Consider the following 18,099-nt stretch of genomic DNA (forward strand, 5'->3'; position numbering starts at 1 on the left):
TGGCATTTTTACTCCTGCTATTGGTGAAAATTAACCCTTTTCTAATTTCCCATCGACTTCGCCTATCGAAACAAACAACAATTAAGACTTATTTACCAAGTTATTAACAACGTTGTTTGATTTTTTCCCCTTCCTCTTGACAGGGTGACTCCGGCGGTCCATTGGTGTGCAGTAGACGGGATGAGTCAGCGAACGTTGAGCGGTGGTATCTGACGGGGATCACGAGCTGGGGCTACGGGTGTGCCAGACCAAACTACCCCGGTGTTTACACCAAAGTGGCTCGTTACGGAGACTGGCTCGAAAACGTCTTTGCATCACTCAGTGGCTAGTTTAACCTCTAAACATAAATATTATCGTCCTATGTGTCCAACACCCTTCAATGATTGGGGGGGGGGGTGTAGTTTGGGGGTCTTTAGATCGAGCTATGGTGCTCATTTCTCATGATACATGTACAGATAAGTTTCACTAAATCACAAGGGCAGCTGACTGGGTGAAACGGGACTTTTTCTAAACCCAGAGCGTCGGCTCCGGCTTATTAGGCCCCGTCCGCATATCTTAAAGACACTGGACACTATTGATAACTGTCAAAGACTAGCCTTCACAGTTGGTTTATCTCAACATATGCATAAAATAACTAACCTGTGAAAATTTGAGCTCAATCGGTCATCGAAGTTGCGAGATAATAATGAAAGAAAAAACACCCTTGTCACACGATGTTGTGTGCGTTTAGATGGTTGATTTCGAGACCTCAAGTTCTAAATCTGAGGTCTCGAAATCAAATTCGTGGAAAATTACTTCTTTCTCAAAAACTATGGCACTTCAGAGGGAGCCGTTTCTCACAATGTTTTATACCATCAACCTCTCCCCATTACTTGTTACCAAGTAAGGTTTTATTTTGAGTAATTACCAATAGTGTCCACTGTTTAGAACTTGAGGTCGCGAAATCAAAATTATTTGGCGGCACAGGTTGTATACTCCCCAGAGAGCTGAGATGGTTTAAGGAATGGTTTAAGGCCCAGTGACCAGGGGTAATACTGTTTAAGCGCCATGAGCGTCACTACGTGACGGACCTGAGCGCTATAAAATTGTTTAGTATTTAGTTTTTGTGGTTAAAATTAAATTTGTTTATTTTTAAGTAATTTAATTATTTAGTTTTTGTGGTTAAAATTGTCTTGTTGTAAAGCGCCAAGCATTTTTAATCGATTTGGCGCTATATAAATGTTTTATTATTATTATTGTTATTATTATTATTGTTATTATTATTTTTATATAAGCTACTATTACATACATACATACAACTAAATATTTATAAAGCGCCTTTACATCAAGATCAAAGCGCTGAAAAGAGCAAAACCAATAGAACTATAAATACAACAAATTACATCTGATACAAGTGAGTTTTGAGAGATTTTTTGAATAAAGAGTTACAATTTTTGATGCGTACTGGGAGGTTGTTGTAACATTAAATGAACATGTTGCCTTGAATCGGTCGAGTTGGTCTTTGAAAAAGCGTTTGTTACCGTTTGTTATCAAATACATAATGGTTAGAAACATGTTGTAAGTAGAATACAATCAAAACTAATATTTTTAAACCTTAGTTAATTTTTTATTCACATTCCTCTCATAAAAACACATATTTTAGTGACAAAAGCTTTATTTAAAAAATACCACTTCCAGGTGACTTTAACTGTTTGTATGACTATTTTTAATAAAATTATGTCTTTCGTAAATTTAAATGAATCTTGAATTCTCAACTTGGTATCTTGTTTTTTAACTTCTTGCCCCATTGTCCAGCCAGTCGAAATCGTTATTTGCAATTATTTTATCACACTAAGTATAGGTAATAATCATAACCACTAAACGTGTACAATGTTTTCATATCGGGACACTTTTGAGGGATCTTTGTTGGCAATTAAGTTACAATATTCCTGTTAACTGACAAGTTTAATAAGCAACTTATATCAGCCATTGTAAAAAACAAGTTGGTAGACTTCAGGAAAACAATTAATAGTGGGTTTTTTTTGACACAAATGAAAAAAGAATTAGAAACCACAAGCAAAGATTTGGTCAGATTAAAACAAAATTAAAAAAATCACAATTCATAAAAATAAAAATAAACATGATTTACAAAACAACACAACCAATCTGAACCAATAAATTATTCAGTAGAACAATAATAGGCCTAATTATCCATGTTGGATTTTTTATTAACTTTTTTTTTTGAGAGAGAGAGATTGCCATGATGGACTGAATTCACCCGAGACTTCCCTACAAAACCCGTTCGTCTATCCTAATTAATAGCATACTACGAATGATATAAATGATATAGGCTACTTTGCTCTAGAATGGGCACACCAATTGTCCTCTGGTTAGGGGCACTTGTGGAAAAAAAAAACAATTTGTATTGAAACCTTGCAAAGGGCACCACAGCAAAAAGCAAAATGCACCGTGGGTTATTTCGAGGGCTGCTATTATGTATATAGACTTGGGAAACATTCATTCATACAAAATATAATTTCCATATCAAAGATGAAAATACAGAAGTGCATGCATGCAATATACAATTACGCTGAGTAAACTAACCTTGGATCGGTCGAGTTGGTCTTTGAAAAGCGTTCTGTAACCGTTTGTTGTAAAATGTTTATGGTTAGAAAGATATTGTAAAAGTAGAATACAATGATCTACACAAATATGCCTCGAAATTGCGTGGTTTTCTTTTTACCCTGTCGACTAACACGGTCGGCCATTTATGGGAGTCAAAAAGAAAAGTACCCTTGTTGAATTATTTTGTGTGCTTTCAGATGCACAATAAAAGGTTTCAACTGGTATCAACTGTCCCTGTTGGGGTGAGAACTCCCTGGTTGACTTGAAACTTCCCGTAAGGTCTCCCGCGGGTAAAATGAGCCTCAAGGAGATTGACCATCTTGGGAGCTTCTGTAACGTTTGGCCAGACAGACGGCATGAAGCCCCCCGGCCCCAGCATTGGATTGAAAAGAGCACCCCAGAGCACCGAACAGGTGTGATTTAGGAACTGAAGATCTGTATTGAAAGTGGAACACGTAATAGGACTCGTTCAGCAACATCAAAGAGCTAGAGCAATTGGCATAGTCTGTTTAGGCCTACTTATGGAATGTTGGTTACTGAAATGATGGCATCTAGCAGTGCACTTTTCTATTTATTTTCATCCGGAGTTGGCTTTTGTCGCTCTCTTCAATCCTGTGACGTAGCCCCATTCATTAATTTGATAAGACAGTCATTATTGGGTTGGCCGGCCCAAAATACTGGGTACTTTAGTGTAGTCAGTAGTTTGGTGTGCAGTCAACCCTGTCTCCCTGGAATCCTGACGTCATTGTCTTTTGATATTCAACTATAATCCAACTCGGCAGATTCAATGACGTCAACCCCTTCAATTACATCATCTTTTTGCAAAACGTTTTAGGTCTATATAAAGAGGATCAAACAAGACTTGTAGCCACAATTTGAAACTCTGTTGAAGAAGGGAGCCACAACGAAACAAAACACACAACCGAAACTTAGCTCTTTTTGTAAGCACGACCGAAAGTCCGCGTTCAAGATGTTTAATCTTTTCGCTGCCGGGATGCTCTTCGTCTGTCTCGCGGGGATCTGTCCGCAAAGTTCCCGTGCAGGTCTCACATCTTCCTCCACGGAGCAAAGCAGTCTCGTGAGGGTAAGTTAAAACGTCAACCTACCTCCATGCTTCAACGATCGATAGCTCGAAAACAAAGTTTCTGTTTACACAAAAAAAAGGAGAAGAAGATTATAATTTAATGAACCACCATCATCAGTTAGGCTGTGTTCATCCAGTGTATGATGTAGCCCTGCGCATGTAAATGCCATTCATTTTTATTTCTTCCAGTTCTGGTTCATCATGGAGGCATTGCTAATTCTAACCCATGGGTTCATGTTGTTCCAGCATTAAACCCTGATGTCGTCTTTCTATTCTCTTCTCTTTACAACCGACTTAACATTCTGCAAATTCATTTGATTACTTACTTATTCTAATAGAGACAAAACCTAGTGGAATGTCCAGTGCCCCGACTGGGCATTCCTTTTTTTGGGTACAATGCCATTGCTCATGCAAGCGTATACAGTGAGTTTTTCAACGAAGAAATTCTTGCACTTGCCATCGGGTACAAGGGTCTCACTGTTGTAGTGCGCTAATAATTCTTGGTTTTCCTTCGTTTCCTAAGTTCAGCCACATTAATTTTCCTTCAATTATTACAATATTGTTGACGATAACGCATACCGTCCACCTAATGTAGAGAAGAATATCGTGTTGTGCAAACTTGTGGGGCTCCCATTATTGCAACTGTTTATGTTTTGTTGGCTGTTATGTTACTACTGGACTTACTTCCATGTCGGTCATTTCTCAGCCCCCTTTCTGGTAGCCTTGTTTTACCTTTAATGACACTGGACACTATTAGTAATTGTCGAAGACCAGTCTTCTCACTTAGTGTATCTCAACATATGCATAAAATAACAAACCTGAGACAATTTGAGCTCAATTTGGTCGTCGAAGTTGTGAGATAATAATGAAAGAAAAAACACCATTACCACATGATGTTGCGTGTTTTTAGAATCCATAATGTCTTATTGTCTCCTTTCCGCTCGGTTACCTAGTCTGATTTCTACTTCCATCGTCTGTCTACCTAATTTTCTTACCCCTCTCTCCTGTTGGTTGTCAGTCCATCTTTCTTAAGGTCCATCATTGAGTTTTCTATCCGACAGTATGTCCATTTAGCTTCCTTTATTTCATTTTCCTTATGATGAATCTTACTCCAGTGTTTGCTGTGCATTTAATCCTGTTTCTAATTGATATACGTAGCATGTCTCTCTCTTGGCTGTGCGGAGTTCATGTTATACCAGTTTTGTTGTTGTTAACGTTTCTGTTCATATAAGCAGCAATTTTAAATTAACATTTTCACAGGTCTTGAAATTTGTTTCTTACGTTGTTTTCATCCTTTTGATTTTATCAGAAACTCATTAACCACAGGACTGCTCTACAGGAAGGAGCCGCAAAGGTACAGAGAGGAGAAAACACTGTCGGTGAACAGAAGGAACTAGCCGAGTACATGATCAATGAAATGAAACGGAAAACACCGGTTGGTGAAGGTATGGACCCTCTGCTCTAAAAGAACCTTTATCATTTTGAAATGGACGATGTAAAAAGCGGGGGAAAAACTAATTGCATTGCTCCACTGGGAAAACAAAATAGTTTAACTTTCTTGTCACTCAAACTTTGTATAATTTCTCAATACATGAAAATAAAGAACTACATTAAACAACACAAATTGTTTAGTTCTTTGCCCATAGCGATTTTACAATTTTACAATTTTACTATTTTTGACTGTTTTTGTGACGTCACTCCATTGATGAAGGTGTAGATTATTTTGTATGAATCGTAGGTTCGTAACGAATCATCAATCATATGTAGATTCGTTATCGAAACTACAGTTGAGTATGAATGTCTTTTAAAAACAACATGATGTCAACAACTCAGCTGAAAAACTATTATATTTCCATGTCCCCAAAATGGTCCAGTTAAATAACTTACTTAGTAAATAAACATTCATAGTTAATAAATAAACACTGTATACTCGATAATGTTGCAACAACTATGCTTAAAGTCACCTGGAAGCGGTATTTTTTCAAAATAAAGCTTTTGTCACTAATATATGTGTTTTGATGAGTGGAATGTGAATAAACAGTTAACTAAGGTTTTAAAAAATCAGTTCTTATGTTGTTTACAAATTTTAGAGTAGACCCCGACCCGAGAGGGCGCTGTTCGTGACGTCAATCGAGGCAGACTTTGCCTGTTATGCGTAGAGTAAACACAATTGCAAACTACATGTACGGACCAAGTCGTGAGTTTGTACGTTTCAAAAAAAAAGGTTTTTTCCCGGCAATGCCGACCAGGTGTATTGCTGCTGAATGCAGAAAAACACTTTTTGAAATGTACCAACTCACGACTTGGACGTACATGTACTTTGCACGTGTGATTACTATACGCATTGCAGGCAAAGTCTGCCTCGATTGACGTCACAAAAGGGTTAGGCGGAGTCAGCCCCCAAAACAACTTTATATATTTTTTAAACATATACATCATGACAAACAATTACTAAAAAAATTGTTTTATTGTTCGTAAGCATAATATACTCTTATGTTTGAAAGAAAAAAATATATATTTCCACGTGACTTTAATATTTTTGCAAAATTGTTAAAATGGCAAACTGGCTGGTCACTCTCTTTGGATATTGACTGTACATTCTTGTTAAATTTTAAAGGAACGTTACAGAATCGGTAAGAAACAAAAATCGTGAAGATCACAGATTTACATAAAACTTGATGATAGTAGAAAACATCCCTTGGTATATTTCTGTCTGAAATTTCATATTTTATGAGAAATAATTTAATTTCGCAATGCAAAATTGTTAATCGGTTTTTCATTATTCTCTCGTGACCCAGATGACCGATCGATCTCGAACTTCTACAGGTTTGTCAGTTTATGTATATGGTGGATTACATAAAGTGCTTACAATGCCAGCAACTTTTTTGTTGAAAAAATAGAAATAGAAAAAAAACTATTCTGTATTTTAATGTTCCTTTAACTAATTATGGTGGTTGTTTTTTTTTTTTTTTATCACAGAGGATGAAATGATCGAGCCTAGGAACTTGGTTGAAACACGAAGATGGTGGTGGGACTTCGTATGTTCTTTCTATCCGGACTTATGTCCTGGTAAGTAGTGTTTGTTTGTTTAAAGCCATTGGACACTTTCGGAACAGAAATAACGTACAGGGTTTACAGAAGGTAATGGTGAAATACTTCTCTTGGAATACTATTCCATGAAATGCTTTACTTTTTTAGAAACCATTAAAACAATTATCAATTCTCAATATCAAGAATTACGGATTTATTTTAAAGGAACACGTTGCCTTGGATCGGACGAGTTGGTCAAAACAAAAGCGTTTGTAACCGTTTTGTATATAATGCATATATGGTTGGAAAGATGTTTTAAAAGTAGAATACAATGATCCACACAAGTTTGCCTCGAAATTGCGTGGTTTTCCTTCTACTGTGCGAACTAACACGGTCGGCCATTTATGGGAGTCAAAATTTTGACCCCCATAAATGGCCGACGTGTTAGTCGACGAGGTAAAAGGAAAACCACACAATTTCGAGGCATGTTTGTGTGGATCATTGTATTCTACTTTTACAACATCTTTCTACCCATATGCATTTTATAAAAAACGGTTACAAACGCTTTTCAAAGACCAACTCGACCGATCCAAGGCAACGTTTCCTTTAAACACATGTCATGACACGCCGAAACGTGCGGATACAAGGGTGGGTTTTCCCGTTATTTTCTCCCGACTCCGATGACCGAATGAGCCTTAATTTTTCACAGGTTTGTTATTAACTTATATATAAATTTTGATACACGAAGTATGGGCTTTTGTCATTACTGTTTACCGAAAGTGCCAATTGGCTTTAATTGGGTGGTATTTTTATTTGTTATTTTTTTAAATCCCATTTGTTTTGAATCAAACATTTTGTGAAATTTAAATCTTTCCTGACCATGGTATGCTATTTGAAACAATGACCCATCTGAGGAAAATCATATATTATGTACATCACAACTTGACGCATTATTAATAATTCAACTTAATCTCACACTCGTGTACACTCTATAACGAGGAACGTTAAAGGCACTGTACACGTTTGGTAATTACTCAAAATACATTAGCATAAAAACATATTCAGTAATGAGCAACAGAGAGCTGTTGATAGTATAACACATTGTGAGAAACGACTTCAGCTGAAGTAACGACGTTTTTGAGAAAGATTTATTTTCTCACTCGAACATTAAAAGACTGCAGCTGAAGCCTTTTACTTCGACTTGAAAGCAAACAATTTTTGTACAACAAGGGTGTTTTTCTATCACCATTCTCTTTCAACTTTTATGACCAATGAGCCCACACACCAGGCTGGAGACACCAGGTGAGAATACTGGGCTTTGACATGCCAAACGTGTACATTGCTTTAAAGGCAGTGGACACTATTGGTAATTGTCAAAGACTAGCCTTCACAGTTGGTGTATCTCAACTTGAGCTCAATCGGTCATCAAAGTTGGGAGATAATAATGAAAGAAGAAAACACCCCAGTCACACGAAGTTGTGTGCGTTTAGATGGTTGATTTCGAGACCTCAAGTTCTAAACTTGAGGTCTCGAGTTCTAAACTTGAGGTCTCGAAATCAAATTCGTGGAAAATTACTTTCATCTCGAAAACTACTCCACTTCAGAGGGAGCCGTTTCTCACAATGTTTTATACTATCAACCTATCCCCATTACTCTTTGCCAAGTGAGGTTTAATGCTAATAATTATTTTGAGTAATTACCAACAGTGTCCACTGCCTTTAAACCATTGATGCAGACATTGAGGAACGAACATTGTTAGTGATTATTGTCTGAAATCTTTTTCTTATTAACAGACACTCCGGCTTGTGCCAGCCATGAGTTTGAATGCGCAAATACTGGTTCGTGTATTCCGGGCTACTGGAAGTGCGATAACTTCGACGATTGTGGAGACTTGAGCGACGAAGTCAGCTGTAAGTACATTTTATACTGTCACTCTTATGTAGTGGAAGTTTTAGTTTGAAAAAAGACAAATTGACTGTATGTGACCAAGACCTTCGGCCCTCCAGCCCTATGTTGGAAGTCTCCCTAAAATTGTTAGGCATAATATTATTTGTTAGGGTGCCAGTCAGAAGCTAAATAGATTGTTATTACTTATTCAGCCATTTCTTCAAATTCAAAAATATAAGTAGACAAATAGTATTTTGTACAACATTATATGAAATTCACAGATAATAACCCACTGCATCAAAAACAAGTACAGCCCATATCAAACTGGCCAACTTTCTAAAAAGTATCTATTAGCACAACGATAGTACCAGAATAGGAAATCCAGCCGAAATATCACTACCTATACAGCTTGCACCATATGTAATTGCTATAGCAGCTTACCAGAACATTGTTTTTACGCAATTTTTGCCCGATAAGTGGACCAATCTAAACTTCTTTTTCTTTCCGTGATTTTGTTGTTTTTCAAAAGAAATAAGGGTCCACTTGGGTTCTACTCAAGGATGAAATAAATAAAATGACTTTCGCAGCAGACCTTTGACATTCTGTTTTATTTGTTTGAAGGTGCATGTGCTGCTGATGAATTCCAGTGCACGAGTGGTGGGTGTATACCAGACTATTGGCAGTGTGATCAGGAAAGGGACTGCAGTGACGCCAGCGACGAACAAGAATGTAAGTAGAACTTGTTCTCAAAACAAATTAACGCAACTTTCAGAAATATCGGCTCGTACGAAAAGGTCATATTATTGGCTACAACTAAAAGTTCTGGGGGTTAGGCCGAGTTTATTATGAATGATACCCGAGCCTACATCCATATATGGACTGCAAGACTGTTTCAGCCCCAGGAGTAGGTGGCATGTAGGTGGCAACGCCCCCGGATAAACAATTATACAAGTTGATTGTAGCGACTTGCATACAAACATAACAAAATAAAAATACAATATCAATGGTTGTAAGCAGATTAAAGGCATTGCTTCCCAATTTTCTACTAAGCAAAAATAGGCAGGATAGCTGAAGATACAAAGATAATATTTTGTTGCAGCGTTACCTTATTGGCTCATTCTGCTAATCGCAATAGGTTGTGCTCACTTACTTCTCGTGTAAAGAGCTCTGTGAAATTTCACCCACTTGGTCTTTTGTACCAAAGCGTTAAAACAAACTGAACCTTTCCCAATACAAAATTAGCAACCATCTTGTACTGCTTTGCAATAAAAAAAAATAACAATTTTTTTTTCTCCACAAACAAGGTTCGGCGAGACCATGCGGGGGCTGGGAAGACTGGGGTGAGTGGACCGAGTGTAACGCGCCATGCGGCGCCGGGCAGAGGCACCGAACTCGGGTCTGCCCCTGCGAGACGGCCACGGAGTGCCCGGGAGAAAACGTCGAGTACCAGATGTGTGAGCTCATGACATGTTTACCAGAAGCAGGTAAATGGAACACAGTTCTTTGGAGGGCATTTTAAAAAAAATGGACTATGGGTTCAGACACATTTCATTGTTTACAACGATCCAACCTATAGGCCTAATATACTTCCCGACAATTTAATGAACTTTATAGTCATTCCATTTTCATAAGTTTATTTTAATGTATTTACAAATGTTCACTGTTGTACTTTTGTACAGGAGAGTATCGTGTTTCAATTATATTTAAGTCTTTTTTCCTCAATATTTGCTATTGTTAACTACTGTACTTCTGTACACGAGATGTTACCAATGACAATAATGTGTGTCATCTTGATGTATGTTGTTTATAAAGGCAGCGGTTGTGGTACACGTCAACCAGTGGACAAGTCAATTCAGCGAATCGTGGGTGGTGAAGACGCTGCACGCGGTGCCTGGCCGTGGTACGCCCAGCTTTATTTCGATGGTACTTTCAGCTGTGGTGGTACCTTGGTGGACAACAAGTACATCGTAACCGCGGCCCACTGCGTCTCTGGTCCGGGGTAAGCTAATATTTAATATAGCGATAAATACAATCCTAAAATCAAATCATATTAGTAACATAAAGAATTCACAGACGGCAGAGTCACGTCGATTTCATGAACTCTTCCTGTATGAATAATCTAAGCGAGCGTGCATGCACTGAACCTTATGCAGCATGTATATTCACGTTTTGTTCATCTATACTATTAAAAGCGTAACCCGCGCCATCTTGGATTGCAAATTAGAAGGTCCAGTGGCATGGCATCCTTGTGGAATCCAACACGGTTGTATCGTTACAGACGTCGGGTTGCAAGTCTACAAAACCCTGAACCGAACTCCCTCTTACGAGTTGTCTGATTGGCTGGAGACACGAGCGATATCTCCTTACATGTGTGGTTGTCTGGTTTTGATATGGGCAACCTGTTGGTCGAAGGGGGAAGCCGTAGGCTGCGCACAGAGTCACCTCTGTGGTTGTCTGGTTTTGATATGGGCCACCTGTTGGTCTAAGGGGGATGGGGAGCTGTAGGCTGCACACAGAGCCACCTCTTTAGGTTTGAAGTGGGTGGCAACCTCGGACTCCCATTAACATTCCAGAGTGACTCATTGATGTTTGGCAGAGGGGTAAATGGCATTGTGTATATACCATTTTGTACAGGGGGTTCAATTTCGCGTGTTAAATAAAAAACATTAGACTCTGTTACATGTGTTTATTACAATTAAGTCACTCATGTACGCCTACCCAACTTTCCAGCATTTTTTAAACGCATCAAACAGCAACCCATTGTTGAGAAACTTTATTTGTTCCATTTAACTCTGCACCATTAGTGGTACAGTCCATATGTCATCCCCCACACACAGAACGTATACACGCAAAAGTTGAAACATTTTCAAAAAGAAAGTAAATGCATTACTGATTCTTTTCATATACATTGTGTAGGTTTTGCCAGTTAAACCTACAAAAGAGTACATGAAATCACCGTTTAAGAATAGTATGCTTTCATAGTTGAAAACGAACTTTGTGAAACATCAACGGCTGTTTTGAAGCTGTAAACGAACATTCCATTCAAAGTTCTGAAGCAACAAAATTGTTAGAACGCAGCCTGGTCAGGACTCAGGATGTAGATTTTGCCAAATCCTTTTTGTATTAAGCAATCGGCCGTCGGGTTTTGTTATCGAAAGAGCCCTCATGTGCAGCTGAATCGGGTACTTTTTACGAATTTCTCCATACAAAATTAACCAAACTGGCCTACAAACCCTTAAAACAACAAGGCAACTGTTTTCTGAAAGTGAATTAAGTGAGAGGATGTAGGGGTAGCTGGCATACAAACCCTCAAAATAACTAGGCAAATGTTTTCTGAAAGTGAATTAAGTGAGAGAATGTAGGACTAGTTATTAAAGACCAATAAAATTACCGTTTCTATTATTTTAGTTTGTATATAGGGTTCCACAGATAATTATGATAACATATTATAAATAAATTGGATGTTTTATCAGGGGACTTCGTCACGCGGGGCACGCGCCCCGGCGGATGTTGACCAGAAAGTTTACATGAGAATTAATTGATATGACAATAAACTAAAAAATAATGAGGCCGACGCTCTGTTATTCCCAAAAGCGGTGGTAAAAACAAATTAGATGTTGCACAGGATGTTCCGAAAACTCGCTTTATTTGGTGCTCGGACAACTTTGTATGCGTCGTTGGACGTACACTCAATAAATCACGATGAATTAGATTCTAAAATCGTGTACACGTCATTGGAAACAAAGCAAAAATCTTTCAACAGTTATAGCAACCAATCATTAAATATATTTATTTTCAATACAATTTGCAGAAATTGTCTTTGTCGTTAAAGTCCATACCAACTGGCGCGTTTTTTTTTTTTTATCTGCTGTTTACCAGAACTTCTTCGAAGCTTCCTTTTCAGTCAGATAAACTCCGCGGCTATTAGTGGCTGTGATTATGAGTTTGTTTTAAAAGAGGGTACCACTTTCATACAAGCCTTTTTAGTCGGATTTCTCCTGTGCTATTAAGTATTAGCAGTGGTGATTATTGTTGAGGGGAGACCAGACTTAGACCACTAAAATCCGTGTAACTGAATTATACCAAATGTGCTCAACACAATAAAATAAGTGTGTCATTGGAGCAGTGTACGTGCTATCTAAGCATTATTACCCTTACAGTCATCTTAGCTGGGAAATACTCAGTGCAGTGGATAAAATTGACACAATGACAAAAGCTGATTGAATTAAAACTATGCGTAAATGAGGCGAAACATAATCCACTTTACGGATGTGTTGGCCCGCTCGATCAACACTAAAATAAAATTATTACGAAATACCTTACATATTATGCCAAGTACCATCATTGCCAAGTATACCCATCCCCAATATTAAAGCTCAATTCCAGAAACGAACACCAATTCCTTGAGTTGGAGAACGCAAGAGAGAAGGTGAGGAGGGGAGGGGACGCGTCGCGACGTTTCACAACTAAGTTGTGCACGCTCAACAATTAATTTTTATCAAAATACAACATTAATGACAAATTTCCATACCGATTATAAATACAATTTCTAATCCAATCCTACGAAATGATTAATACCTGTAAGAATACCTCCCTTGCCCCCACATACCTCCCTTGCCCCCACATTACCTTTTACAACATTTGTATACTAGAATCCTCCTCATCCTAGAATCCTCCTCATCTAGCGGGGTGCCGCGCGAAGCGCGGCATCCCGCTAGTTGTTTATGAAAATGGCGAACGTGTTCCGTCGACCAAGGGCGTTTAATTTACTGCAAGGACGGTTTTGCACGGGGGTGGACACAACTGCATATGCAAATGTGTCCGGCGGACATTATTGCATATGCAATAATGCTCTCCGGATAGTATTGCATAGAAGACATAATTGCACGCGACACCGGCTCAGCGAGCCGCCACTACTCATCAAAGAATCATGGGGCCTTCGCATACCTTAATTAATTACTTCAAACCATAATCTAAAAAAATCAGAGATAAAGAGAACATCTGACAGGATTTGGGTTAAAAGCAAATTGGTCTGCGTATCCGGCATGATACAACAAATCGCCACAATTAAAGTACACCTTTTTTCAGAAATGAGTGTTGGGGGAAATGTGAATGAAAAATCCTTTATCCAGATTGAGAATCCTTGGAAATGGCTGGTCCGTAAGTAAAACTAATGCAAAACGTTGTATAATTTTCCCAATTAAAACCTGATTGTTCGTTTAAGTAATAAACCGCTTTAAAAAAAAAACACTCTTGAAAATTAGGTTAGTTATCAATATTCTATTTTTATTTCTCAGAGCCAACGTTGCAGCTGACTGGAAAGTATACCTGGGCAAGAACAGAGAAAATGACAGCGAGCACAACGACGAGCATGTCAGTGACGTGACACATATCATCATTCATGGAAACTACAACAGCGACAATTATGACAACGACATCGCCGTCATGGTGCTTGCTAGTCCACCACCAGAGGAAAGTCGGTTCATCAACTCGGTTTGTCTGGACGCGGGTGGCAGTGCCGGCTTCGACAGCACCTCTGTGTGTTACATCGCTGGGTTCGGCGACACACAGGGTAAGACTAAAAAGAGCTCATGAGATTTATGTTTAAGGCGGTTGTGCAAGTCTTGCGCAGCTTTTCGAAAACGCGCGAAACCCAGACAGTCTGTACAGACAACATGCTAACTTTATTCCATCAAATTACTCTTCTTTAGTAAAAACAAGAAAGAACAGTTTGTAGCGCTGTTTATACCAGTGGGCTTTCATAAGGATTTTAAGTGTTTACATTCGCCGGCTATTTCACTTTGTCTCGTAACTTATTATTTCAGCCATTAGTCTTTGTTTTGGAAGATAATTACTGCATTGTTCTCTGGTTTCAATTGTTGAGTTTTGCTCTCCCAAATAAGCAGTATCTGTTGTGGAGAATTGATTGTTTTTACTTTCCTGTTTTTATTATAGAGGCCGGTAGCGTTGCTTACGTTCTACAAGAAGCATTACTACCCCTTGTCAACACCAGAGATTGTAATAATGCTTACGGCGGACAAATTACAGACAACATGATCTGCGCGGGATACCAAGAAGGAGGAATTGACTCCTGCCAGGTAAACAAAACAATTCAGTCTTATTATTGCTTATTTTTAAAAGAAAGACACAAGAACGAGACGAACTGTCGGCTACCCATAGCAATCAGAACCCACATCAACAAAAGGATACCCATAACCCATAACCCATGGCAATCAATGCACTTTACTATACCCAAAGCAATCAATGTCTACTTTCCCCATAGCAACCTGTGTACAACACCCATAGCAACGGCAGTATCCCGACATCTAGACGCATAACAATAGCAGTGCATACCTGTTTCATTATGTGTTATACAACATCATTCTTTACTTGTGGCATTTTTACTCCTGCTATCGGTGAAAATTAACCCTTCTCTAATTTCCCATCGACTTCGCCTATCGAAACAAACACCAATTAAGACTTATTTACCAAGTTATTAACAACGTTGGTTGATTTTCCCCCTTCCTCTTGACAGGGTGACTCCGGCGGTCCATTGGTGTGCAGTAGACGGGATAAGTCAGTGAACGTTGAGCGGTGGTATCTGACGGGGGTCACGAGCTGGGGCAACGGGTGTGCCAGACCGAACTACCCCGGTGTTTACGCCAAAGTGGCTCGTTACGGAGACTGGCTCGAAAACGTCTTTGCATCACACAGTAGCTAGTTTAACCTCTAAACATGATAATATTATTGTCCTATGTGTCCAACACTCTTCAATGATTGGGGGGGGGGGTTGTAGTTTGGGGGTCTCTAGATCGAGGTATGGTGCTCATTTTTGAAAATAAATCCGTAATTCTCGCTGTCGAGAATTGATGTTGTTTCAATGTTTTCTCAAAAAGTAAAGCATTTCATTGAACAATAGTTCAAGAGAAGTCTTTCACTATTACCTTCTGTAAACCCTGTAAATTATTTGTAAATCTGTGATTTTTTTTTTTGTATGTACCGAAAGTGTATAATGGCTTTAAGTGTGAGAATAAACGAAATAATGTATAAAAGTGAAAGGATAAAGCAAGGAAAACTTAGAAAACCGGCGACATGGCAAACGATAAATACTGGCACGAAACTAAAAAGAAATTTGTGTGGTTTGTGGTCAGTCTTTTTTTGGAATGAACTTTGCTTTGATATTATACAAACTAATCATGGCAAGAGATTTTAGATAAAACAATAAATTATAGACAAATTTGTTATAATACATGATACATGATTATGAATATGATGGTGCGTAAAATCCATAACACTTTTATAACATAAACCATTTCAGTGTGGTAAAATGTTGTACTAATGCACTTGAGGTGCTGCATGGCTCGACCTTGGGAGAAAGGGGGCGGGGTCCACAAGACTCAAGACCGTAGGTTTTTTTGCAAGACGAGAATCGTGATGAGAAAAAACTTGCTTCTGACACAGTTTAAAGACACCTTTGGTAATTGTCAATAACCAGTACTCTCACATCCTAAATTAAGTTATCTTTCTCAAAACTACGTTACTTCTTGCCGAGGGAGCCACTTCTAACAATGTTTCAAACTACCAACAGCACTCCATTGCTCGTTACCAAGTAAGTTGTCATGATAAAAATTATTTAGAGTAATTACCAATATTTTTCAGTTCATTTTAGACAAGCTTTGAACATAATTTGTTTTTGTTCAATACATTAAACATCAAGCCTCAAGGCAATTCAGTTGAACCAGCATGAGATTGCCGGGTATGTCTGGCCGTGAGTTTACTTGCCCCGACACTAAAATCACTGGCCTCGGCAGACCTGTGGTCCAAGGTAAATTTTGAGCCCTTTGTTGGAATAAATATCAACTACTGAGTACTTTAACCGATTTACTCATTTGATTTGATTCAGCGCTAGTACACTAGGTATAAAATCCCCAAGTTCCACAAAGTCAGCGATAACGATATTGATTCCTCGGGGTCCTATGCCCTTATCCTTTAAGAAATACTGTACATTCTTAATGGCTATAGGTCCGAAGACGTCTTGTAACGACCGGTTGATATATTGCAAGATAGTTGTCCCTGTTGGGGTGAGAACTCCCTGGTTGACTTGAAACTTCCCGTAAGGTCTCCCGCGGGTGAAATGAGCCTCAAGGAGATTGACCATCTTGGGAGCTTCTGTAACGTTTGGCCAGACGGACGGCATGAAGCCCCCCGGCCACAGCATTGGATTCTGCTGGGTGGTACTGTCATGGTGGTAGAACACTAAAACCTGAACCCCTCTATCCCAAAGAACATTCAGGGCAGCAGTTTCGATGTCAATGAGCGGGCACAGCTTAGAGTCAAACACGCTTGTGAGTGTTGCGACCAACTGGTCGTGATCGCTGGCACTCATATCATACAAATGATTGAAGTCTAGGAATATGACCTCCTTAGGGTGATCGTCGAGCCAGGTTTTGATCTCCAGTAAGCAGCTGCCGACCTCCGCCCCGAAGAGCCCATGGACAAAATACAACTCCGATTTCCCTTTCCATGTGGAGACACGGAGATCAAAGTAACGTATCCCGTGATCCAGCTGTTGATTGAAGGTGAGACTCTGTGTGACCGACCAGTTGTAGACGATCTTCTTGGCCATGTTACCGAATGTGGAGACGAGGTTGCGCACTGTGTCTGGTGAGCTAGGTGAGACTGGGGACGTCATGTCCAGGGAATAACTGAATGAATCGTGTGATCCTGAAACAAAGAAATATCGTCATGAATGTTAAATATATGTTTGCTATTAAAAGGCCGAACATGAGCAGGGACTGTTTCTGACAATGAATTTCCATGTATTTGTGCATCTGTTCAAGAATTGCGGGGAAAAATACAAAGAAATGATACACAACACTACACATATATTTTGGTTATTTTTCCACAGATCCCGCTGGAGGGGGGGGGGGGTAAGTAGTCAGGCATGGTAGTACTAGTAGTACGGCAGTCTAATAGTTCGAAGAATGCACTTCTTGAATCTATTCTTGGAATTGCCTTGGTTTGGATCCCATCCCATAAAACTTAAATATAAAAGGGATCATGTACAGTAATTTGCAACCCACCCTCTCCTCTGGACTGCAGAGTGCGGTAAATGATTGTGTTTACATGAGTAAACATAAAGGATTGAGAATTGCAAGGTGCAAGATGCATGGATGAGAAGAGTAGTCCTGTAGTATTACAATGAGTAGTACGTAGTGTGTACTCTCTTCAATCATGATTAATGTGTATTTTTGTACCAACCTGGAATTGCAATATTTTTCAGCGGTTCACATAAAAGACTCTCCGGCAGCTTTGACATCCAGTCGGAGTTTTTTGCGCAATTTTCAAGCTTTGATGCTTCACCAGTCGTCGAAGCCATTATTTGGGTCTTGGATAGTAGTAATAATAGGATAGTTTTCTGCTCACAAAAACTCTCAGCAGGACGGTGAAGTGAATCTGCTTTTCCGCTCAAAACCAAACAGAGGGCTCTGATG

The 18,099-nt window shown here is 39.0% G+C and overlaps 2 protein-coding genes across 2 annotated transcripts in view; one reads left to right on the forward strand and one right to left on the reverse strand.

The window, feature by feature from the left end:
- LOC139934114 (uncharacterized) overlaps positions 1–15,346 on the forward strand; it is a 40,545-nt gene extending 25,199 nt beyond the window's left edge. Inside the window, exons 21-32 of the mRNA XM_071928400.1 lie at positions 144–324; positions 2,932–3,017; positions 3,473–3,688; positions 4,998–5,133; positions 6,668–6,757; positions 8,512–8,628; positions 9,227–9,334; positions 9,910–10,089; positions 10,418–10,604; positions 13,903–14,177; positions 14,561–14,703; positions 15,141–15,346. Coding sequence (XP_071784501.1) covers positions 144–324; positions 2,932–3,017; positions 3,473–3,688; positions 4,998–5,133; positions 6,668–6,757; positions 8,512–8,628; positions 9,227–9,334; positions 9,910–10,089; positions 10,418–10,604; positions 13,903–14,177; positions 14,561–14,703; positions 15,141–15,326 — 1,905 coding nt within the window. The 3' untranslated portion in view covers positions 15,327–15,346. The remainder of the gene's footprint in view (positions 1–143; positions 325–2,931; positions 3,018–3,472; positions 3,689–4,997; positions 5,134–6,667; positions 6,758–8,511; positions 8,629–9,226; positions 9,335–9,909; positions 10,090–10,417; positions 10,605–13,902; positions 14,178–14,560; positions 14,704–15,140) is intronic.
- A 1,143-nt stretch (positions 15,347–16,489) lies between these two features.
- Positions 16,490–18,067, reverse strand: LOC139950761 (PI-PLC X domain-containing protein 3-like). Its single transcript, XM_071949561.1, has 2 exons — positions 17,867–18,067; positions 16,490–17,329 (listed from the first exon to the last, which is right to left on the reverse strand). Exons 1-2 carry the CDS (start codon positions 17,982–17,984, stop codon positions 16,491–16,493), a joined length of 957 nt encoding a protein of 318 aa, XP_071805662.1. The 5' UTR covers positions 17,985–18,067; the 3' UTR covers position 16,490.
- Between the last annotated feature and the right edge of the window lie 32 nt (positions 18,068–18,099).

The sequence above is a fragment of the Asterias amurensis genome, chromosome 2 (assembly GCF_032118995.1).
Source record: "Asterias amurensis chromosome 2, ASM3211899v1".
Taxonomy (NCBI): domain Eukaryota; kingdom Metazoa; phylum Echinodermata; class Asteroidea; order Forcipulatida; family Asteriidae; genus Asterias; species Asterias amurensis.

Coding starts and splice junctions, on each gene's coding strand:
- LOC139950761 (XM_071949561.1), bottom strand. CDS start 17,984: ATGGCTTCGACGACTGGTGAAGCATCAAAGCTTGAAAATTGCGCAAAA. Junction 17,330..17,866: donor GAAAAATATTGCAATTCCAG/GTTGGTACAAAA, acceptor TCTTTGTTTCAG/GATCACACGATTCATTCAGT.